This window comes from Caloenas nicobarica, chromosome 2 (assembly GCF_036013445.1).
Source record: "Caloenas nicobarica isolate bCalNic1 chromosome 2, bCalNic1.hap1, whole genome shotgun sequence".
NCBI classification, from domain to species: Eukaryota; Metazoa; Chordata; class Aves; order Columbiformes; family Columbidae; genus Caloenas; species Caloenas nicobarica.
In genome coordinates, this window is record NC_088246.1 from 51,893,695 (window position 1) to 51,916,860 (window position 23,166).

Sequence of the window (23,166 nt, forward strand, 5' to 3'; positions counted from 1 at the left end):
TCACCATCCCTGGAGGTGTTTAAAAGGCGTTTAGACGAGGTTGTTAAGGACATGGTTTAGTGCTAGAGTTAGGTTAGGTTATGGTTGGAGTTGATGATCCTGAGGGACTCTTCCAAGTGAACTGGTTCTCTGATTCTAATTCTTTGAATAGAAATTAATATGCTTCATTTTGCTGTAACGGTTGTTCTGGTGGCCTCAGGAGCCATAAAAAAAATGAACAGAGTAGACCATCTTGTCTGGTCGTGTGTTGTTTTGTTGTTGTTGTCGTTGTGGGTTTTGTTTGTTTGTTTTCTTTTCTTTGAAGGACAAGGTCTCAACAGTGCGCTGGGAAGGGTCTTCCAGACCTCAGAGTGTCCCCACACATTTATGTGTTTCATGGACTCCATAGTTTATGAGCAATCTCCACTTTATTGTTTTTGGCTGGGGTGGAGTTAATTTTCTTCAGAGTAGCTCATATGGTGCTGTGGTTTAGATTAGTGACCAAAACAAGGCTAATGACACTAATGTTTTAGGTGTTGCTGAGCAACGTTTGTACAGTGTTGGGGCCTACTCTGTTTTTCAGTTTACTTCCCCGCCCAGTGAATAGACTGGGCAGCCTGCAAGAGATTGTGAGGGGACACAACTGGGCAGATGGCCCAAACTGATTGAAGGCAGAGTCCATGCCATGTAATATCATGCTCAGCAATAGAAAGGGAGAGGATAGGGGCTAAGGGAGATTGGCCATCTTTTGCTTGGAACCTGGCTAGGCGTTGGTCTTCCTGTGGGAGGTGATGAATGATTGCCTTTGCATCACTTGTTTTGTTTTCTTTCTCTCTTCTTCCACTTCTCTTTTGCTTAGTAAACAATTTTTATCTTGCTTTTACTTTTCCTTTCCTTTTCCCCCATCCCACTGGGTAGGGGGGGTCGGGAGGGAAGCAAGCACTTAGCTGACCGCTAGGGTTAACCCACAGCACTCAACATGACAAAATCTTTCATTATTTATACTCAGATGCAGTTTTGACTTGTACTGGTTAACCCAGCACCTGTCCCGATTTCGGCTGGGATAGAGTTAATTTTCTTTTTCCTAGTAGCTGGTATAGTGTTGTTTTGGATTTAGTTCGAGCAGAAGGTTGATAATTTCAGGAATATAAGGGAAGATTGGGGAGGAGGATTGCAAACACGCTCAAATGACTTGCACCTGGGGTGCAGAAAAACATATCATAGTAATTGCTGTATAGTCCTGTGTGCTTGACAAGTGGAACCTCTGTGTTTAGATAACATAGGCCTGTGGTGGATTCAAAGGCACCTTATCGAACATGCTTGAAGTTCCTGCTCTGATGTGAGGAAGATCAAGGCATGGTGGAAAAACTACAGCTGAACGAATCCTCGAAATACAGGTGAAAAGCAACAGGGCTGGCGATCCTCTAGCATGGACTGAGCTCCTCAGTACCTGTATCTCTGCTTGCCTGCCTCTGCTGGAGTGCTGTGTCGGGGATCCCCTGGTTTGCAAGATAATGAAAATAAATTTACTCTTTGCATTTCCCCCATGGTTTTGTAGTTGTTCCTGTGTACTGCCTGTGCTCAATCCCAGCAATAATACACTGGTGTTTTGGTTGGTTGTGGTTTAACCCGAACCAGCACCACACAGCTGCTTGCTCAACACCCCCTGAGTGGGATGGAGGAGAGAATCAGAAAAGTGAGAAAATTCATGGGTTGAGATAAAGACATTTTAATAATTAAAGCAAAAGCCACACTCTCGCGCAAATCAAAACAAGGGATTCATTCACTGCTTCCCAGGGGCAGGCAGGTGCTCAGCCATCCCCAGGAAAGCTGGGCTCTGTCACACATCACCATTACTTGGAAAGACAAATGCCATCACTCTGAACATCCCCCTTTCCTTCTTCTTCCACCAGCTTTTTTAGTGAGCATGACATCATATGGCATGGAATATCCCTTGGGCCAGTTTGGGTCAACTGTCCTGGCCGTGCCCCATCCCAGTATCTTGTGCACCTGGCATGGCATGAGAAGCTCAAAAGTCCTTGCCTACTTTAGCAACAACCAAAATTACCAACATCAGTGTATTATCAGCATTATTCTCCTTCTATATCCAAAAGGCAGCACTATTCCAGCTACCAGGAAGAAAATTAACTCTATCCCAGCCAAAACCAGGACACCAAATCAAGGACATTTTAGCAAGGAGGCTGGTGATGAACAAGAAGCTGGGAGGGGACTCAATTAGGACGGCTGACCCGGACTGGCCCAAGGGGTATTCCATACCATATGATGTCATGCTTAGCATATAAACTTGAAGAGTTGTCCAGGGGGTGGTGATCGCTGCTCGGGGACAGGCTGGGCATTGGTCAGTGGGTGGTGAGCAATCGTTTTGTGCACTGCTTGTTTTGTATATTATTTTATTGTTATTACGGCTAGTCTCTCTTCCTTTACTGTCTTACTAAACTGTCTTTATCTTGACCAATGAGTGGTTTTGTTTTGTTTTTTATTCTCTCCCCCATCCCACTGTGGGGGGAGGAGAGTGAGTGAGCAACTGTGTGGTTCTTAGTTTAAGCCCATCTGGCAACCATGACAGTAATAGCCAACATTTTCATTTAATGGTTGCCGCGCTCAGCAGACTTAATAGGACTTCAGTTAATCCACTGGTTTTGAGTTAAAATTGTTTATGCTTCAGGAAGATGTTAGGCAATAGCAAGACATGCTGTGTTAGTCAGCACAGTGATTCTTCTGGATCATTAACTTAGACGGCAGATTTGCATGCCTGCATATTTCTTGTGTCTGTAAACTTTGGTGTAGTTGCTGAGCCTGCAGCAGATATCCCAGTTGTTGAAATTACCTACAGTTTGGAGCTTTGGCTGGGAAACTCCAGTGCTGGAAAAGGATGGGAATTCATGTTCTGCTGGAAATCCTGCTGCCTGGAGTGGGGAGGGGATGCTGGCTCCTCATCTGAAACAGGAAGCTCAGATCCAAAATTTCTCAGCACAGGGCACGTTTGAAAGTCCTTTTAAAATGTGTATTGCAATTGGAGGTCTTTTGCTGTACAAGTAAATACCTTTTATTTGTAATGGTACTTCAAGTAGTTTAAAAGGAAAAGTAAGATAAATATAACTCTGGGTAAAAATTTCACCCTAAGCAGAAGCATAGCCTTCTTAAAAAAAAAAAAAAGCTTGAAATTCAACTATGATTTAGAAAATCACAGGTTCATGTGTATTGCTATATGAAGAAGATCCTGTGTAGTTGAATTATTTGGGTATAATTCTTGGTGAAAATAAGTTATGTAACCTTCTGATGCTAAAACATTGAAAGCTGAAAGAATTATGAAAACATGAGTTAGAACTAGCTTTTAGCGCTTGCACTTAGCAGTGCCATCCACAGTGTACCTCTTCATACCTCTGTGGTCACACTACAGTACTGATTCTCAGTGTTTCAGGGTCATCATGAGAAGTACTATAGAGAAAATACACCAGTAGCATTTCTTGGTTTGTCCATAGGTTCATATACTTAAAAATATCTAGTTTGTTCTGTTGGGAAGAGACCCTGCAGATTATGTTGGCAGGTTGTGAAGTTACATACTGTTAACTGGTTTTGTTCCAGGCCTGATAATGCCTGATAATAAGTGAATCTGTGCATTCCTTTTTGGTGAATTAATCTTATTTAATAGTACTGAGATTTGCGAGTTTCATATAGTTTTTTTGCAGGTAATGGAGCTGGCTTTTAATCATAAAACCCATCTGGTTACTAATTGTTAGAAGTTATGGTGACATTATTTACTCTAACAAGTAATGTACTGAAGATAGTGAGTAACATGATATCTGTAATGAGGAATAGAATGTCAAAAGGATTTAAAACAAGGGTTATATATCCTTGAATGTCAGCATCCTTATCTACATTAACTTGGTATGTCAGCAAAGTTCTGCGAATTGGTGTCCTGAAATGGAACTAACTAATTATAATATGAAAACTACACGTCTACTCTGGAAGTCACCCACCACCCAAAGACCCCTACTCACTGAACACAAGCAATGAATTTTTAAGATGCCATATCTTTAAATGAAGATGAGAAGACTCTTAGCCAATTAACATATATAATAGGTAGGAATGCATATGTATTAGAGAGGAGGAGTTCAATACAGACCAATGTATAAATAACCAAAGTCTTGGAAACTGAGGTGTGCTAGTTTAGCGGATTACCGCCTAGCACCCCTTTCTGAGCAGAATTGTAATTAAATTAGTATCTCAACTCTGTGTGTGGATTGGGTGAAGAATCCGTCTTTGAGACAACACATCTGTGAAGACAGTTCTGCGCAAGACTTTAGCATCAGACTTTTCTCTTGTCTGTGACTTTGATGTGTTGTTTCTCAACATACACGTAGCTATTTTTCCTCGTTTGTTTGTTGCCTTTATCTAGCTGCTTGATCATGTGATAAGTTTTATGTAATGAAACTGATTTTGCAGTTCTAATAATTAAATATGTTTTCAGTCATTTGCAGTTGATGCCTGTTTCAGCTTTTGTTTTCTTCAGGTGCTTGCAATATTCATTTTAATAACTGTTTTAAATCTGATTTGAGGTCCTTATGTACTATTAAAATACTTACATTACAGTGTTTTCATGCACTAATCCAGTTTCAATGTGGTTTTGTATCCCTTGGGTTGTTGAATGTCTATCCAGAGAGGCTGAACAAAAGTCATGAAGATAAATAAAAAGCAAGTAAATCAGTTTTGTGTTTAATTGATTGAGATGTATAGCTTCATGTATTTCTTAGACATACAAACTCTGTTTGTTCTCTTGGATATTTCCTCCTGCATTTAGTGTGTGTGTGCACACATTTAAATAATTTGGAATCTTAATTTAAAAAAATAAGACTTGAGGAGAAGAATTGAAAAAGTGCATGCCAGTGGTAGATCTGGTTAGCTGAAATAGATGGGAAGTTGAGGCATCAACAGCAAAGAGGAGGCTGTTACCTGAGTTATATTTTACTATTCCAACTGCAGCTAACAAAAAATATGTGCTCTTTTGTCCTTCTTTTCAAATATGCAAAAACTAACCAGAAAATATAAGTGGATTTTAGGGAAAGAAATGTCTCATAAATCAATGCTTCTGTTTGATTATTTTTTTTTCTCTTAATTAGCATGGATGCCATGGAATATGCACAGCTTATGAGACAAGCTGGAAACCAGGATTTTAAAAATGGAAATTACTCTTTGGCTATCAGAAAGTATGATCAAGCTCTAAATATGCTTGGTTGTTTAATGCAACGGGTCCCGTAAGTGTTCTTGAATTGCAAGATTTAAACCATAAGACAAGTCTGAAATGTTTACACTATTACAGTTAACTCAGAAATGTATTTTTTGCCCTGATACCTGATTTTCTTGTATCTTTTGTTACAGTCTTCAGTGTACTAGTTTTATAATTAAAGAGGAGTTGCTGTTCCTGCCACATATATGGGAGATTAGTTAGTGACCGTAATCTGAATATTTTTATAGAAGTGTCAATTATAAATTAGTGTAATTAAAACACAAATTAATTTTCCATAAACCATGTTGGTTTCTGTTAAATTACTTCTGTTTCTTAGCTGATGTGCTGTGATTCTGCCATGTCTATGGCCTGTTGCTGCATGGCTCATCTAATTAAAGTGATTCATGCAGGTTACTTTGTTCTTGTTATTTGATCTTTCTTAGTATTCTCAGATAATTTTTCAGCAGAAGAGTTCTTTGAGTATTTCTTTCCAAATGTTAAGTGCTTGTTTTCATCAGTTAACATCAGTTGCTAATGTTATTAAGGATTAAATAGTTGAGTATTATGTTAATGATTAAATATTCATTACCACCATGTATTAACACTGATGTTAATGTAATTTAACACCAGCCATTCATTTATTTCGACTACTACCCATTTAGACTAAGTAGTAAAATAAATCTGGAGCATATACAGGAAGTACGTGTGTACATATATGCATATATATATACACCGCACAGAGCTGAGCGGGTCGCAAGCAGCACCTGCCTCTCGCAGGCAGTGAGGCTTTGTCGTAACACAGGGATCTGCTCCTGAGCATCTCCTTTCCCCTTGCTGTAGGCTGCCTCGTCAGGATTTGCTTGCATGCAAGAGCATGCCCTGAACGTGTTCAGTGTAGTTGAAGCAACTTTCTCAAGTGTATATTTGTAGATAGGAATAAGATGAAGGATGCAGCTCTGTAGCACGTACTATTTATTTGACCACAGGCAAGACAGGTTTTCTAGGTTTCCTAGTTCCCCTGGACTGTAGTTCTGTAATTTGTGTGTAACTCTTTCCAGAAAATCTCTTGGATCCAGCAGATGCTTTACATACTTTAGTAAATTCTGTTCTCTAAAATACATTTCTTTATTTCTTAGCTGGTGTAGGTGTGGGTAATTCTGTTGACTTCATCAACTGGTGATAGAGTAAAATGTGTTTAGGTTGTTTTTTGGTGACCAAAATGTGTTTAGCATTCTTTCCATCTAGCAGCTTCCATTTGTGTGTCTGTTTTTTTCCCATTCTTGGCCACTGGCTTTCACTGAAACATATCTGGGTGTGTTGAGCTGGTCTAAACCAGGGATGCCCAAGTCATTTTCACCGGCGGCCACATCAGCCTGGCGGTTGCCTTCAGAGGGCCGAATGTAATTTTAGGACTGTATAGGAGTAGTTACATTTGTACAGTCCTAAAATCACATTCGGCTCTCTGAAGGCAACCGCCAGGCTGATGTGGCCGCCGGTGAAAATGACTTTGGCACCCCTGGTCTAAACTCTTTCTAAATTCTCGTACTGTGTTATTCCAGTGGGTTGGCTTTTTGTTTCAGAAGAGACCAGGATATCACTAAAGTATCACTTAGGATGTCACTAAGAGATTTTATAGCTACCGTTCAAATGATCTTTATTTTCTACAACTCCATTTTTACCTCTGATTTTGTTAGGTGCGTGGTATGTAGACTTTTTTCTTGTTGCTAACTATGAAGTATGATGCATCTTTTTTCAAGCAAGTAAACAATTATAATGGTTATGCTAAAGACTTTTTTTTTTAGGTGTGCCAGGGACATCAGGGACATAGCTGTGTTACACTGCAACAAATCGACTGCCTTGTACAATCTTGGTAAATGGAACGAAGCAGTGTTTTCTGCCTACCAGAGCTTACGCTGGGATCCAGAGTATGTTAAGGTATGCAGATGTTTAAATATCTGGGTTTTATTGTGTTTTGTTTTTGAGGTGTGATAAGCAAACATAGCATAAAACTCCAGGATCTCAGTCTGTACATGAGTGTCAGAATTACTACTGTAATAGTACTTCTGATGAAATGAAGCAGCGCTCTCTTTCACCAGGAGATGCTGGTTCTTTCTGGGTCCCAACAAAAGAGCCACCAATGTTTTCAGGAAAGATAACTATTTCATTAATATCCCAGACAAGGTGATAGCAAGTAATAAAATCTTACATGCCCTTGTGATACTGGAGACCCCAGGATGACACAGCACCGGCCAGTTTTCTGCTGGGGCCACGGAACGCTGCACAGATCCCATCAGTGGTGAGGTTCACCAGCTCTGTGTTCACCCATGGTCTTACAGAGCCTGGCTTATGGTACAGATCCATCAGTCACTGACAGCAGCCAGGTCTGGGACGGGCACTTAGCTTTGAAGGCTCCCTTGGACTGTGCGCCCTAATATTCTTTACATGTTAATGAGCCCACAGTTCCTGGGAGCAGTACGTGGTGTTCAGGGTCATGTTGTATTTCCAGTGGACAGAACAATACACCACATGTGCACTTGTGATTAAGTACACACTGATTAAAACCACATTGACTCAAATACTCATCTGGTGGGAATAAATAGAGATTGTACAGTATTTATAATATGGAATCATAGACTTGGGTTGGCTTTTATGTACAATAAATTGTCTTCAGGATTAACCACTACAGACTCCCAGAAACTTTAGTGGAAGATATTTGATTTAGATATAGTAAAATTGCACACAAATATCAATTTAACTTGCGCTGTATTGCAGCATGCTGATTACCTGCTTTGAACAAATTGATTCCACTGTGACTCTGAGCCAATATAACCTAGTTGTGTGGTGAATATAAACATGTTCAGGTGCCATTGGCTGAAGAATATATGCGTTTTGGTAAATTCTGCAAAATGCAGGGACCTGGGGACATACACTTATATTCAGGACCTTGTGACCAAAACCAAAACCTGTCCAGAGGAGGTTAAAATATAGTTGCTAAAAGTATGTCTTTCATCCTGTAGTTATTTTCCAAGTTTTGTGTTCTGGGATCTGTCACTCATAGTATCCTTGATGACATCAGTAGCATATTGTGAATTTCAGGGGATGTTTATTGCACTTTTTTGGATCTATGTTTAAGAAGCTGTAAAAATAGTACTACATGTCATTTTTATAGCGTAATTAGAGAATTTAGGAAAAATGATAACATTTGATTTTGTAGTAAAGATCTCTGAATATTTTCCCAACAATGGTCTTTTTTGTTCTCCTTTTTTTCTCAGGCTTATTATAGAGCTGGCCAGTCACTGATCATGTTACCAGACACTTATGAGGCGATTTCTATGTTTCATAAAGGTTTGATTCTCCTGAATGCTTCTGCAGATCGAACTCAAGTTGCTGATTTTGTAGCAGGAATCTTCATAAGTGTCAACGGTAAACTCAAATTAAGAACTTAATTTTTCTAAGGGCCTGTCAGTAGTGATGACAACATCACTACAACAAGAACATCATCCTCATTAGGGCATCCTCTGTGAGATCATTCATTTGATCCTTAGTGTCTCATGTCTGTTTGAGGATTATGAATAAGTTGAGTGGCCTAATCAAAAGGATGTGGTGAACTTGGTCCAGTCTATATATAGCAGATGCCAACAATCCCAAAACACTGTGCAGGGGAGTGTGTTGTCTCACAAGAACACATCAGTTGTGGAATAGTTAGAAAAGGTTGAAATTCAGAGTCAGGGAGACAAGGGTAGAGATTTGTAGCTACAGACTCCTAAGGCTTTAGTGGTTTTTGTCCGAACCACTCTGCTTTTCTTCTAGCTAGGTAGATTTGAAAATAATTAGAAGATACTCTGCTTAAACTTGAGTTCACAGTGCAGTGTATTCCAGTGTGGGGGACTTTTCATCAGCTAGCAATGGGCAGCAATGAAAAGAGGGAATTCGACTTTTCCGTGGTATCATGTAGGATATTTTTGAGCAGACCCTATGTCTCCCTGCCCTCTCCTCCTCTACTTGTGTTTTTGTCCAGTTCACAGGCTTTGTCTGGTAGGGCCTGCAGGTGTGCCAGGAGATTTCGAGTTGTGCCCCTACTGCATTTACTTGAACTTGTAGCCCTGTGTTAAGGACCTTGATTAGATTTAGCAGCATCTGTAGCTGGGCTCACCCACAGGTGGAAGAACCACCACGAGGTTCACAATGTCTTGAGGTGTAGAGGTGTTCCTTGAGGGCAGGGGTTAAATTTGTTTTTCCCCTTGTTTAGTGAAGACTGGCTGCTGATAACAAGGTGCCGTATCAGTTGGGTGGCCACCATTTGGTGTTCTTCTAGGTATTAATCAGTGCTGAAATTGTCACTGTGCAATGATGTACTTTAGTTGGAGACCCCAACTTTTAACAGTGCTGTGTATACTAAACAATTTTCTTGATTGCTTATTCTTGCAGATGAACAAGTCTTCCCACCAACTTTTCCCCCTGCATATGATTATATTTTCAGAGCAAGGTTTGATGCCCTGGTTTGGCAAGGGGTGATAGAAAGGTTGGCCCAGAAAGGGAAATGGCGGGTAAGTCTGTCACTGCGTTACCTGCTGCTACACAGTGGGTGCTCCTGTCCTACCTCATTGGGGCAAGCTCATGTTACCTTTAAAATTCAAAACAGGAATATTTATTGTTCGCTAGTTCAAATGTCTTTGTTTTTAAGACTTGAAAAATACTTTTAGTGATAAATAATTTCTGAAATTCATTTCTCCAAGGGGTACAGTGAACTTGAAATCCCGCTTGCCTCTTGCTGTTGTCTCTGCTATAATTACAGTGCCATCTAGAGTCATTATTCTTGAAAGGAATGAGGGGGAAAAATATGTGTTTATTTGTGGTCCCTTTTACTTTTCCTTCTGTATGACAAGCTGGATTTTTGAAACTGTCTGTGAAAGACCCAGAGATAAAGGACCATCTCAGTGGAAGTACATGGTTGTTAAAAAAAAACCCCAGATCTTGCAGAAAAATCAGAAGGTGGATCTCCTGAAATTATTTTAATCTTCTTTTCTGTAGTGACTGTGTAAAAAATTGGTCATTGTCAGGATTACACCTGTATTGGCTGTCGGTGGTGAGGTGCCGGCAGGGGAGGCTGCAGGGGCTCTCTGAGTTCCGATGGCCCCACCGCAGGACATGGCTGAGCCCCTCAGCTGCGGTGGTGTTGCCTCTGGGAGAGGGTGTTTTAAAAAGGGCAAAACCCTGCCTAGCAGAACAAAGGGAAAAAAAAGTGAGAGAAACAGCCCTGTGAGCACCAGGGTTGCAGAAGGAGAGGAAGGAGAGGGAGGAGGTGCTCCAAGGCAGAGGTTCCCTTGCGACCTGTGGAGAAACCATGCAGGAGCAAGCTCCTGAGAGGAACCTCAGACCACGGAGGACCCACACTGGAGCAGGGGAAAAGCATAAGGAGGAGGGAGTGACAGAGAGGGACTACTATGGACTGACTGCAGCCACACATTATCCATCCAACGCCCTCTGCAGCGGGCAGTGACACCTTTCGCTAAAACAGGTTGCTTAAAGCTTGGTCTGCCCTGGCCTTGAACACTTTCAATGATGGGGCATCCACACTTTCTCTGGGGAACCTGTTCCAGTGTTTCACCACCCATATAATAAAAAAATTCTTCCTTATGTCCAATTTAAACCTACCCTCTTTCAGGTTAAAACCATTGCACCTTGCCCTGTCACTACAGGCCTTGTTAAAAAGTCTTTCTTACAAGCCGTCTTTATATATTCAAAGGCTGCAATAAGGTCTCCCCAGAGCCTTCTCTTCTCCAGGCTGAACAACCCCAACTCTCTCAGCCTGTCCTCATAGCAGAGCTGTTCCAGCCCTCTGATTTTTTGGGGCTTCCTCTGGACCGTCTCCAACAGGTCCATGTCTTTCCTGTAGGCGGGCAGAATCACCTCTCTTGACCTGCTGGCCGTGCTTCTTTTGATGCAGCCCAGGATACGATTGGCCTTCTGGGCTAGAAGGACACATTGCCAGCTCATGTCCAATTTTTCAGCCTCCAGTACCCCCAGGGCCTCCTCCACAGGGCTACTCTCAATCCTTTCATCCTCCAGTCTGTATTAATACTGGGGATTGCCCTAACCCAGGTGCAGGGCAACTTTGCACTTGGTCTTGTTGAACTTAATGACATTCACATAGGCCTGCTTCTTGAGCCTGTCAGGATCCTTCTGGATGGCATCCCATCCCTCAAGTGTATCAACTGCATCACTCAGCTTGGTGCCATCTGCAAACTTGCTGAGTAATTGAGTGTACCATGCAATCCCACTATCTGTGTCACTGATGAAGATATTAGATAGTTCTGGTCCCAGTACAGACCCTTGTGGGGCACTACTTGTTACTGTTTTCCACTTGGACACTGAGCCATTGACTATAATTATTAGGATGCAGCCATCCAGCCAATTCCTTATCCATCCAACAGTCCATCCATCAAATCCATATCTCTCCAATTTAGAGCTAAGAATGTTGTGGATGACTGTATCAAAGGCCTTGCAGAAGTCCAGGTACATGACATCCGTAGTTCTTCCCTTGTCCACTGGTGAAGCTAGGTAGGTTTTCAAGGAACAATGTGAAGTTTCTAGGGATACTGGGAAAACAGAAAAAGATACAGTATGCAGTTCTTGCTTTTTGCTCAGGGTGTTGGTGTAGCTGGGGAGTCTCATCTCCATGAATGTAAAGGTCCATTCCTAAAGCAAAAGGTCACTGCCAAGATATATTGGAGAGACTTTTAGCACCTGATCTTTCTACAAGTTTGGTTGGGTGGTTTGTTTGTTTGTTTTCTGGGGAAACTTTCATCGGTCACAGGTTCCCACAGTCTACTGCGTATTACGTCAATTCAGTTGAAAAATGAAAAGGGAGATACAGTGGTCTGTTATGATCTTAAAAAAATATCTGAAATGTTGTTAGCTCTCATTTGCTTTCCTACAAGATCTTGTGAGGCGATGAAAAACAAAGTCTCCTAAGTATGCTTTTAAGATCACTAATTTTCTTGTTGTTTGTTTGGGTTTTTTTCAGTCTTGCCTGTTGTTGTTGTCTGAGAAGAAAGAGTTGCCCACCAATCTCAGAGTCAACCAGTTATCACTGAAGAATCTCTTTGAGGTAAAGTAGCATCCTTTTTATTTTGTGTCTATTTCTTTTCTTCCTGTTCACTCTAGTGAGAGATTTTCTGTCTTGTGGGCAAGTCTAAAACAGATATAAGAAAAATAAAATGGAAAATAATCTATGGGCTCTGTATGATTATGTAAAATCATCTATTTTGTCCCTTTTCACCTGAAAATTAAAAATTCTTTAATTTGCATAATTTCTATATGTAACTTAATATTTCCTTTAATTTGATCAAAAGAAGACATCTTTCTCTCAAGTACAGCAAGCTATTCATGTCACACTTCTAACCTGACAATTTAATGCTGAAAAATGCCTGACATCAGTTAAGTTGGATATGTTTTCCGACAAGGAGAACATATGATATACATGAGACAGGGTATTTTTATACTTTGCTAGCCTGTCTCTGGACTGCTTTGTGGCACTGAGTATGATTACAGGGAGTTGAGCTGGGTGCAGTGTTGGAATTTTCCCCTCCCTCAACACCCCAAATTTTTGGTAGGTTGCTTTATTCCTGGGCAACAACTGCTAAGCTTTCTCCCTAGAGGCTTTGACACATTCCAGATGACCTGGAGGATTTTGTCAGGATGGAAACACGTAGTCATAGGCTGAGTAACCACAATTCCTAATACCTTTTACTGAGATTATGTCATCTGCAGACCGCAGAATTTGATCTTTATGTTGCTCTTCTGAAACTTGCTCTTTTCTTTAGCTTGTAATTCCTCATGTGCTGCTGCATTAGGCTCTGCCCACATCTTTGGGTGAGCTAGGTGGCCTTGTAGGGCTTGCTGCTGCTCGCTCCTGCCTTTGTGCATGGATATCCCACCAAAACACTTTGGATGTGTGAAGGGGGTGCACAGCCATTGCTTCTGGCCCCTTGGGAGCCAGGGTGTAGCCGGAGGCCAGCGGTGAGCCAGGAGCTGCTGGGAGTTCACCAGCTCTGCCACTCAGGAGCAGCCGGTGTCCGTAGCAGTAACATACCAGTTTTCTAAAGGCATCTCACAATGCATGCGTGTTATCACACAGCAGATGTCCAGCCTGTTTCAACTGTACTTATGTAAAGCCTTTCTTACGGACCATTAAAAAATTCTTCTATGCATTTTTTTGTTTTGTTCTTCCATTTCTTTGTGTGTATAAGTTAATTGTAGTTCTGCTGTATATAACCTACTTTTCAAATATATAGAATCATAGAATCATTTAAGTTGGAAGAGACTCTCAGGATCATCAAGCCCAACCATAACCTAACTTAACTCTAGCACTAAACCATGTCCTTAACAACCTTGTCTAAACACCTTTTAAACACCTCCAGGGATGGTGACTCCACTACTTCCCTGGGCAGCCTGTTCCGATGCCTGACAACCCTTTCCGTGAAGAATTTTTTCCTAATATCCAATCTAAACCTCCCCTGGCGCAACTTGAGGCCGTTTCCTCTCATCCTATCACTTACTACTTGGGAGAAGAGGCCAACACCCTCCATGCTACAACCTCCTTTCAGGTAGCTGTAGAGAGGGATAAGGTCTCCTCTCAGCCTCCTTTTCTCCAGGCTGAACAGCCCTAACTCCATCAACCGCTCCTCATCAGACTTGTGCTCCAGGCCCCTCACCAGCTTCATTGCCTCCTCTGCACTCTCTCCAGCACCAAAACTGAACACAGTATTCAAAGTGCGGCCTCACCAGTACACGAGTATGGTGGCACAGTAACTTCTCTACTCCTGCTGGCCACATTATTCCTGATACAAGATATGGTTACCCGTTCATTGAGAAATTCCATTAGACTTTATGCTGAAGTGTACTAAATTTCTTACATTGGTGTGGTTCTCCTCTCCCTTCAGAGGGTGTTAACTGTAGGCTACACAGTACATTTGCTTGGCATTTACTGGCTGACAAATTAATAGTTTAGGGCATGTTGATGGAATCTACCAGAATTTGCCATTTGACTGTTGTAGTGCTTGTGGTACCTTTGTAATAATAATTTCAACTTGGGGCTTTTTCCATAAATGTATCTCAGTTTGGTGCCTGACAGAGTGAGCAGGAGTAATTCTGAAGAAGGGGAAGGCAAGGAAGATAGATCAACATCTTTTTATAGGCTTGTTTATAGCAATAGCAGAATTAGAATCATAGAGTAGTTTGCATTGGAAGGGGCCTTCAAAGCTCTTCTAGTCCAGCCCCCTTGCAATGAGCAGGGACATCTTCAACTAGATCAGGTTGCTCAGAGCCCTGTCCAGACTGGCCTTGGATGGTTTCCAGTGATGTGACATCTGCCATCTCTCATAAGCATGCCTTGGTTAGCTATCATTTGGCAGTCATGCTGTCTTAGTGCCAATGGAGTAGCCCATATGGGACTTTATGCTACCCTCCATCTTCCCTTGTGTGTTTGCTCAGTTTTTTGCAGGTAGGGAGAGTGGGTCAGCATTTGGTCCTGGATTATCCAGGCCCATGGCCAGGCAGCAGCAGGGCTGTGGTGCTAGAGCAGCATAATTGTGGTGAGGACAAGGCATCAGTGCCTCAGATTAAAGCAGTTCCCAAGCAAAGGCGCCCCTTGCAGCTGCTGTGGTTTGCAGCTCTTTGCAGCACCCTGGCGTGGAGCACAACACCAAAGCAGTCCTGGAAGGGGTGTCAATGTGCTCTTCACACTGACAGTAAAGCATCGCAGTGCAGCGGAGGACACATGTAAGGTGTCTTGGCAAAAACTCCTCCTTCCTAGGCAAGCCAATCAAAATGCCTCATTGAGGGAGAAGTATAAAAGTGGGTTGCCTTTGCAAAATAGTACGTCCTTTGTTGCTGAATTGGCCCCACCAGTCTTGGCTATTCCAGTGGGTTGTTGTACATGTGAAAGACTGAAAAAATCAAGATGAAGGATCTCTAAGCACTGCTACTCTTCTGCAAAAATTAGAAAATGTGGCTTTCTGACAACTTGAAGTTCCCCTGCTGCCACTACATACTGCCTATAATTTGTTCTGTTTTGATTTTGTAACTGTGCACAAACACTAATTCTTGCCAGTCAAAATTTGGCATGAGGTGTTAGAAAAAAAGATTCATTTGTGGATGTTGAAAGCATGTGTGAAGACTGCTATTTAAAAATATGACTGGCACAAATGGAGAAATTATGTCTGAACGCTGTTTCCGAGCACCCCCTCATGTCCTGATCCTTCTGGCATATTGTCTCAATTTCCATCTGAGCTTCCTCTGCCCACCTCCAGAGTTCCCCATATTGCTGTAGCCCTTATAGACTGTGATTCTTTTTCATTAAGTCCTTGCTGGAAAATCCTTTTTCAGTTCAGCTACCTCCTGCTCAGGCTGTGTGCTTTCAATCTTGGTCTGTAAACTTCCTTGTAAATTCTATACTTTTATCAGATCACCTTCTAGGAATGTATCTGTCCAAAAAACTGCCTCCCTAGGCTCAACACCTTGTCTTTGCATGAGCAGTCATATTATCATTGTTCTCTTAATGATGCTAGATTCTTCCTGAGCTGGATGAGAGTAGGGCTTTGCCCTGTTCTCTGTCCATGGGGTTCCTGAGCTGTAGAAGGACTGGTTACCTGAGTTCCTTAAACCTCCTTCCCCCAGTCTCTAACTCTCTTTTCCCAGTTTCAAGTATTTCTCCAGCCTTTTCTTGCTTTGGAGTAACTGCCTGTGTAAGCTGCCTCATCCAAGCTTAAAAGCACAGTATCTGGTTACAGCAATATTTGCACTGAGATACAGTAGCACTTATGTAGACAAGTATAAGGAAGAAAGTTTCAGTCAATTACAGAGAAGAGATATAGAAATTATTATAAAATAGACTTCAGGTCAGTGTTCTTCAGAGCAGGACAAGATTCCTTTAAGATAAACGTCTCTTAGGAGAAGAGTATTTGTTTTGAGCTTCTACTTGAATTGTTTAATGTATAATAGATGTTTCATTTTACAGTGGAATATGGTTTAATTGTTATTGTTCTGCTGCTTCTTGTCGTAAAAAAACATGGAAATAAGATTAAAAAAGAAATGCCTTGTTTATGTAAAATAATGTGTTGTTCTCTTTGTTATCAGACTTCTGAGTTGTATGGTCACGGTGAGAAGATGCAAGAAGTAGCGGAGTTAGTCAAGTGGCTAATTTCCATGGGGGCGAAAGTTGAAACCATTGGAGTGTATCTACTTCATGCTGTTATCAGATTGTGTATCAAAGCAAGTGAGTGACCTCTGCAGCTAAAATAAAACAACAGTGGCCTTCATCAGAGAACTGACAGCTACAGCTTTTTAATTTTTTTTTTTTTAGGCTAATGAGATCAGATCATCTAGGTATAACCTTGCGTGTATCAATAAGGCACTATTGTGGAAATGCTGTAAACAGTCTCTCTGATCATCTCTGCCTGATAGTGGTACAAGCCTAATAATGTTTGTCCTCTTCCATGGTTTGAAGCAAAAGTGTGATTGATGTGGGTCTTTCATAACCTGAATGTATCAGCTTTGACAAAAATACAGTATTTCTTCCTGGCACCCCAGTGTGGAGCAACAGTTTCTATATGTAGTAAAGAGTCGTGAGTCAACCTCAGATTTGCACTTGCTGCGAGTCAGTGAGAATGTAGTGTCCTGTCTCCCACCATGCAGGTGGCTCTTACCGTGGTTTCTTTCACATTTTTATTCCCTCTCTCACTCCCCATCTTGAAGAAAAGGTCTCATGCAGATGCATCTTGCCACTCCAGGATCTGTTTCTGCTGTACCTTTGTTTACCATGTATAACAAGTGGTGTTCTTTTATCATTTCAGGAAAGAACCATCTCTTCAGGTGGTTACTGACTCAGAGGCCAGACTTGAAGGATAGGATCAACCAGCAAGACAGAGATGGATGCACCCTCCTGCATATTGTGGCATCTTCCAGTGAATATTCCCAGAAACGCAGTAAATACAATTCTTTTTGTGTATGTGTATGTGTGTGGTGTTTGTTTCCATATGGAAAAATGAATAATGGAAGAAAAATTCAGACCCCAGTGCTTACTGTTCCATACTAAGGAAGAAAATAAGAAAGTCCTTTTATCTGAATGTAGACTTTGTAATGATAACTAGTATTTAAACATTTTAACAATTCCCTTTTAAAACTGTGATTGTGCCCCATTTCTTTGCTTTTTGGTTTGACTGGTTCCTACAACTATGCTGCCGTTTTTAGAATCATAGGAGTTACCTTTTAAAGTTTGATGTGCCCTTAAAATCATATTAGACGACCTGGAGACCTATCCCGTTCTTTTAAATAGATGAAGATTTAAAACCTAAGTAGCAGTGTGCCTTGTCAGAGGAGGAAAATGAAATGCTTTCCTTCATGTTTTTTGTGGGATTTATGTTAATTTAGCCTGGAGTTTCTTCTTGTATTTTTTACTCTGCCCACTAGATGGCAACAGGAAATAAACATCAATGCCAAGATGACACCAGACTTCCAGGTCATTAAATGCAATGATATTCTGGTGGCTGTTGTTAATAGTGTGAAAGAAACGCACACAACATATATCTAAATAATTTCATTTTCTGGAAAGGTGTAACATGTCTTTTGCAGCAGTTCCATCTGTTGCTAAATGACTCCTGTATTTTCCAGAGTAGTCCATATATATATTTATTAAAGTTTATTTTTTATAATTATATTTATATAGTATATATATTATATATGGAATAAATATTTTTATATGCATTTATTTATTAAAGTTTATTTCTTTATATTTATGTAGTATATATATACAGGGTATTTCAAAAAGATGGACCCAGTTTGAAATCCCACTGCTTTGAAATTGGGTCCATCTTTTTGAAACACCCTGTATTATATATATTATATATATATAGTATATATTTTATTATGTGTAGAGTATACTTGTAAATATAAATAAATATACATATAAAAATAAACCCTTGCACCCATCTGTTAACAAAACCAGTCCCTAAACCAGCTTGAATGGTCAGTGTTAGACAAACAAAGCAAGACCTTTGTGTTAGTCTGCATCATTTTTCCCTCATCTAGGTTTTGCCTTTGGCACATGCAGTAGCAGAGGCCGTGTGCTGTGCTGGTGTGCTTAAGGGAAGCACGATGGTGGTCCAACACTTACTTGTTCACTATTGCTCAGTCTTCTCCTCCATGACTTGGTGATCTGGTGCTCCTGCACTCTCCTGGCTGTTCTGAGGACGTGCCTTATAGCAAATGTGCCTCTTTGAGGCAAGAGGAGCACAGGCAGCTGCTTGCACGGCTGCAGAGTTTCCCCTGCTAGTGCAGTGTGACATACGACAAAGGGAGCCTGTCATCTTCCAGAATATTAGACACTGTGTCAAGGCTTTAAATCACCACTATATTTATGGTGTTTATCTGTTATCTGTAGTATTTGTTGTGAAATGCTATAGAGAATAGTAGTTTCTGTTGAAAGCAATGGTACCTACCTTTAGTCAAACTAGACATCTTTGTTATAAGGCTTATTACCAAGAAAATCATGTGGTTTATGTTCATTGGAAAGAAACGCAATGCCTAGCTGTGTATATTCATGCCTAAATATGTGAAATATTCTGGTTTATTGAGTCACCTTCCAAACAGTAGCAAAATCCCTTGTTTTGATTTTTGTTTTATGTACAGAGCAGTTTTCCTAGAGCCTGGAGAGCAGGGTTGAGGCATAAGGGAGGAGGTGAATTCCACATAATGCCTCTGGCATTATTAGTGAGATGCTCATGAGGCACCCGATCGCTTTGTGTTTCTGTGCTCACATTTCCCAATTAATAATAATAAACACAGAGTTTTAATTTTTTTTGAAGTGAAAGTATTTTTGGGAAAAATACTTGGCAATATGTCATTCTTATGACACTGGAAAAAATGAGATTTATTTTTTTAATTAAAATTATGCTAGAAATTGTGCCAGGAAATTAACAATACAAACAAAAGAAATGGAAAATGGAAAAAAAATACCTGAACAATGAGAATTATTCTTCCTCTCATGTTTTTTTCATGTAATATTTTAGGCCAAACAGAAGATGTGATCATGCTCCTGAATTTTGGGGTTGACCCCACTGTTCCAGATGCGCGGTCAAGATATGTCATAGATATCTTGAAAAAGAACAAAAACTTCGATGCTGTAAAAGCAGTCAGCAATCACATTGAGAAACGTACTTCCACTGAGAAACGGACAGGTACTACATGGACTGTGTGCTTTTCCTGTTTTAAAATTATATCCTTTAGATGCAAAATTATTTTATTTGTAGTTGGTAATAGTAGGTGCTTTTTATGTAACTCTTCCTATGAGTTGTCACCCTGATCTCCTATCAGTCAATGATGAACATCTTGTACTTGCCTGAAGGTGAATGCTGTCCAACTGATGGTCTTAGTATATCATCTAATAAGTAACTAAAAGTTGCTCTAAGTTACTATAAGCCACTGTTTATTTTCCTCACCCTTGACATGATGTTCCCCTGTCATAGAAACTGATTCTTTTTGATGCTTTTTCAGTTTTAACCTTTTACCTTCACTTTAGTGTTTGGAAAATGAAACATTTTGTTAAAGCATTGGTGGCATATTTAAAGTGCTTTTAATAACAGAAAATATTGACAAAAAAGAAGCTCTGAAATGATGAAAACGTGAGAGAGAAGTTGCTGACACTTTTAAAAACAAAATAACGTTTTGGTGAGAGATCTTTGTTCACAAAGTTCTAGCCTTTGATCTGTCAGTGATATGCAGCTAAAACTCCTGTATTACTTGGAAAATTTTAACCTCTGCACATGTTTGGGAAAGGAGTAGCTGAGCAGACTATCAGACTAAAACTACAAGAGCTTTTCATAAGCAAAGCAGGGGAGCTAAAATGTACTTGCACTCTTGAAGTATAAGGAAACTTCAAAGTGCATTTTAAAAATTATTAACAATATCTCTGGGCAGTTTGCAAAGGACCTGTTGTCATACAGAAAGACACAAATCTTAATTGTCTCAGCGCTAATGTGAGATTCCAGTATGCTTTTTTATAATAGCCTGTTAATTCTGAAGAGGATTCTGATTTATCTGGGGTTTTTTTTGTAAGTTACCATTCTGGAAACTAATATGTCAAGTGTGATTGCCCAAATAATGGGGATTTCCTCTTCCACTCCAATAACCGAGAATGGGAAAACACACAAATTGTATGATTCTCCCCCAGCGTGACAGTATCGAGACTGGCTACCCCTTATATAGTTTCTTGTCTGCCCTGACGAATGGAGCAAGCCTGAGCTGCCTGTCCTGCAGCGAGGTCAGAGAGATAATAGCTGGGGCAGGAGGTGGGGAGCTGTCTGCCCTCAAGATGCCCTGCGGGATGCACCCTCTTGGCAGCGTGGTGCTAGAGCTTGGTTGCTGTTTACATCCCAGCTCTGAAAAACACTGTGGTGGGCCACAGACATTTTGAGGGGAGGATCCAGTTGTAGGAGGCCACTTGGAGAAGCTCTTTGGAGTATCCACATGAGAACTGAGGGACTGGCCGGTCAGGCAGGACGTTCCTGCAGGACACTGAGGTTCAGAAACTGAGAAGGTAGATCCTGCAGCTCATCCTTTTGAGCTGTAGTTTAGACTGCTGTTTGAAAATAAGTCCAAAGCATAGACATTGTTCATCTTGAAAACTTTTCTTCAGTACAGTCTTTCTGAAATGGTTTGGTGCCTGATCTGCTTGTTTTTCTGTGGCACTAACCAACCAGAACTTTAAGGTAACACCTGTATTAGCATTATTACTGTATTAGCCCAAAGCATAACCTTTTCAAACCAGGACTTGCTCGTGTCATGCAAATCTCAAAGTACAGATGGAGAAAAAGACTGCACAGGCAAATCAAACTTGGCAAAAAGCCAGTTTCATGTCTGTGTTGCATAGAAGTTTGCTGGAAAGCAACAAGTTTCATTGCACTTCCATCTTATGGCTCCTGGCAAGCAGATGCCCACAGTTCCTCTTCCTTTACTGTAGGGATCTCCTGCTCTGCTCTGGAGAAGGTCTTAGCCCAGTGGTTCTCAGTTAGGAGGTTAACACCAATTCCCCTGTGGTGGTAATTGCTTCGGTTGCTGTTCCAGGTAGCTCACTCTGTCTTTTGTAGTCAATTTTTCTTTTCCTAATGCACAGCCCCGAAGAGTTTTCTAGGCTTAATGCAAAACGAGAGGCTGGAGACTAAGACACTGCTTTACAGGTAACAGTCTGAGGTTAATCCTGGTTGCTAGAAAGATGGCCAACCTTGTCTGTCCCTTTGCCCTAAGGCATAAAGCTACAGTTTTGTTTGGTCTTCGATGTACTCCTCAGAGCCTTTAGGAAAATCAGGCCAAGTCTTTCAGTTGTCATTTAAGTGCATTTATTAGGACATAATCTAAAATCTGCCATTGCCCGTTACCTAAGTATCTCTTAAACTTTTAGGTCTGATTTTGGTGTGTGTGTGTTTTGGTTTGGTTTGGTTTTTAGGAGGACAAATTATTTTATGGCTGTATTTCTTAAATGACACTGAGGAATCAGACAAGCTCAGGACACCTGATTAAGCTGAAAACATAACTGGTTTCAGTCATCTACTTGAAAAATTCTGAACAGTGATATCACTGCAAAGGAGCAGTGTTCTGCCTGCATGCAGATCAGCAGGTCAACCTCTGAACTATTACAATTTTCAACCCAGTGTATTATGGTAAAGAGTATATTTGATGAGTGTGTCAAATATCCTTTGGGATATGAAGTCCACCACAGGACTGTCTTTGACAGTAAGAATTTCAGCCATCTCATTTTAACCTGCCACAACACATTTCTCAGAGCCCTGAAAACATGACAGCAAGGAACTGGATTTTTCAATTTCTGTAATGTTTTGCAGGGGCCAATGAAAGCAGAGCCATAGCTGATACAGATTCTTTCTTGGATGTTATTGAACAGTTTGTCCAGTTCTACAAGCTTGAAAACGGAGCACATCATAAAAATGTTTTGAAGGAAGATGCAGTGAAGCAATTTGTGAAACAGCTGTCTTCTGTGAAAGGTACAGTGAGTTCCCATTTCTCCCCTTCACAAAACTCAATTGCTGTGAAAAATGTGTTTGATGCTAACGTACAGTTTTTGGTCTCTTGCCCTTCCTTCTCTTTCCTGCTTCTACAACTGGTATTACTGAAACAGTGCACTTTTGCTTATTTTTACTGTTGTGTTTTGCACTTAGAACCACCAGAATATGCACAAAATTTCAGTATGATGAATCAAAATGTTCAAACTTGTTTGGCTGTCAGCATCACGACAAAAAGATGCAAGTGTACTTTCAGTTTAATGGAGTTCATTATACTGAAATTAGTTTACAATGGGATTGATTTTATTATGTGGTTTGAGTGAGTTATGTTGTCTTGACTGTCTTGCAGAAATTCCTGAAGGGATGATTTGCAACATCTCCCATGACTGTGCTACCAGCTTCATAAAACAGTTGCTGGAGAAGCAAATGTGGCCTAAAGTTTTGCTGCTGCTAACAGGGAAAGCCAATGGGGAAGCGCCATCCGGTGGAGGACTCTTCAAAAACTGCAGTCTTACTGATGTTGACATTGGCAACATTATCCATCAGTGTGACAGATCGGATGAGCAAGTGCACCTCATAAGATGCTTGATTGAACGAGGAGGTGAAAAACCGTGCAATGTTGATGTGTTATCATAGATCAGACATTTTATTTGGCATGTTTGGAGCAATGTTGTTTCAGAAATACCAACACATATTTTTTTGTGGCTCTGTTTAACTGCAGGAGCTTGTTGGAGTGTAGTCAATTGGCTGCATCCGCTGCGTGTGACATGGGGAAGCTAGTAAGGCTCTGTGGGGTGGAAGATGTTTTTCAAATGAAATTAGGCTGTCAGGGTTGGTAAAAGATAAAAGGCCAAAGATTATTGTTGC

The 23,166-nt window shown here is 40.8% G+C and overlaps 1 protein-coding gene across 2 annotated transcripts in view; it reads left to right on the top strand.

The window, feature by feature from the left end:
• The window catches only part of TRANK1 (tetratricopeptide repeat and ankyrin repeat containing 1), a 54,994-nt gene that overhangs the window by 5,831 nt on the left and 25,997 nt on the right, over positions 1–23,166 (top strand). Inside the window, exons 1-11 of one of the 2 annotated variants that reach the window (XM_065629130.1) lie at positions 1,332–1,376; positions 5,121–5,255; positions 7,030–7,162; positions 8,500–8,650; positions 9,656–9,774; positions 12,255–12,338; positions 16,367–16,505; positions 17,083–17,214; positions 19,297–19,464; positions 22,123–22,281; positions 22,649–22,900. In XM_065629130.1, the coding sequence (XP_065485202.1) occupies positions 1,336–1,376; positions 5,121–5,255; positions 7,030–7,162; positions 8,500–8,650; positions 9,656–9,774; positions 12,255–12,338; positions 16,367–16,505; positions 17,083–17,214; positions 19,297–19,464; positions 22,123–22,281; positions 22,649–22,900 (1,513 nt within the window). In that variant the 5' untranslated portion in view covers positions 1,332–1,335. Of the gene's footprint in view, positions 1–1,331; positions 1,377–5,120; positions 5,256–7,029; positions 7,163–8,499; positions 8,651–9,655; positions 9,775–12,254; positions 12,339–16,366; positions 16,506–17,082; positions 17,215–19,296; positions 19,465–22,122; positions 22,282–22,648; positions 22,901–23,166 lie in introns of those variants that run through there. The other variant, XM_065629131.1, reaches the window with a different exon arrangement.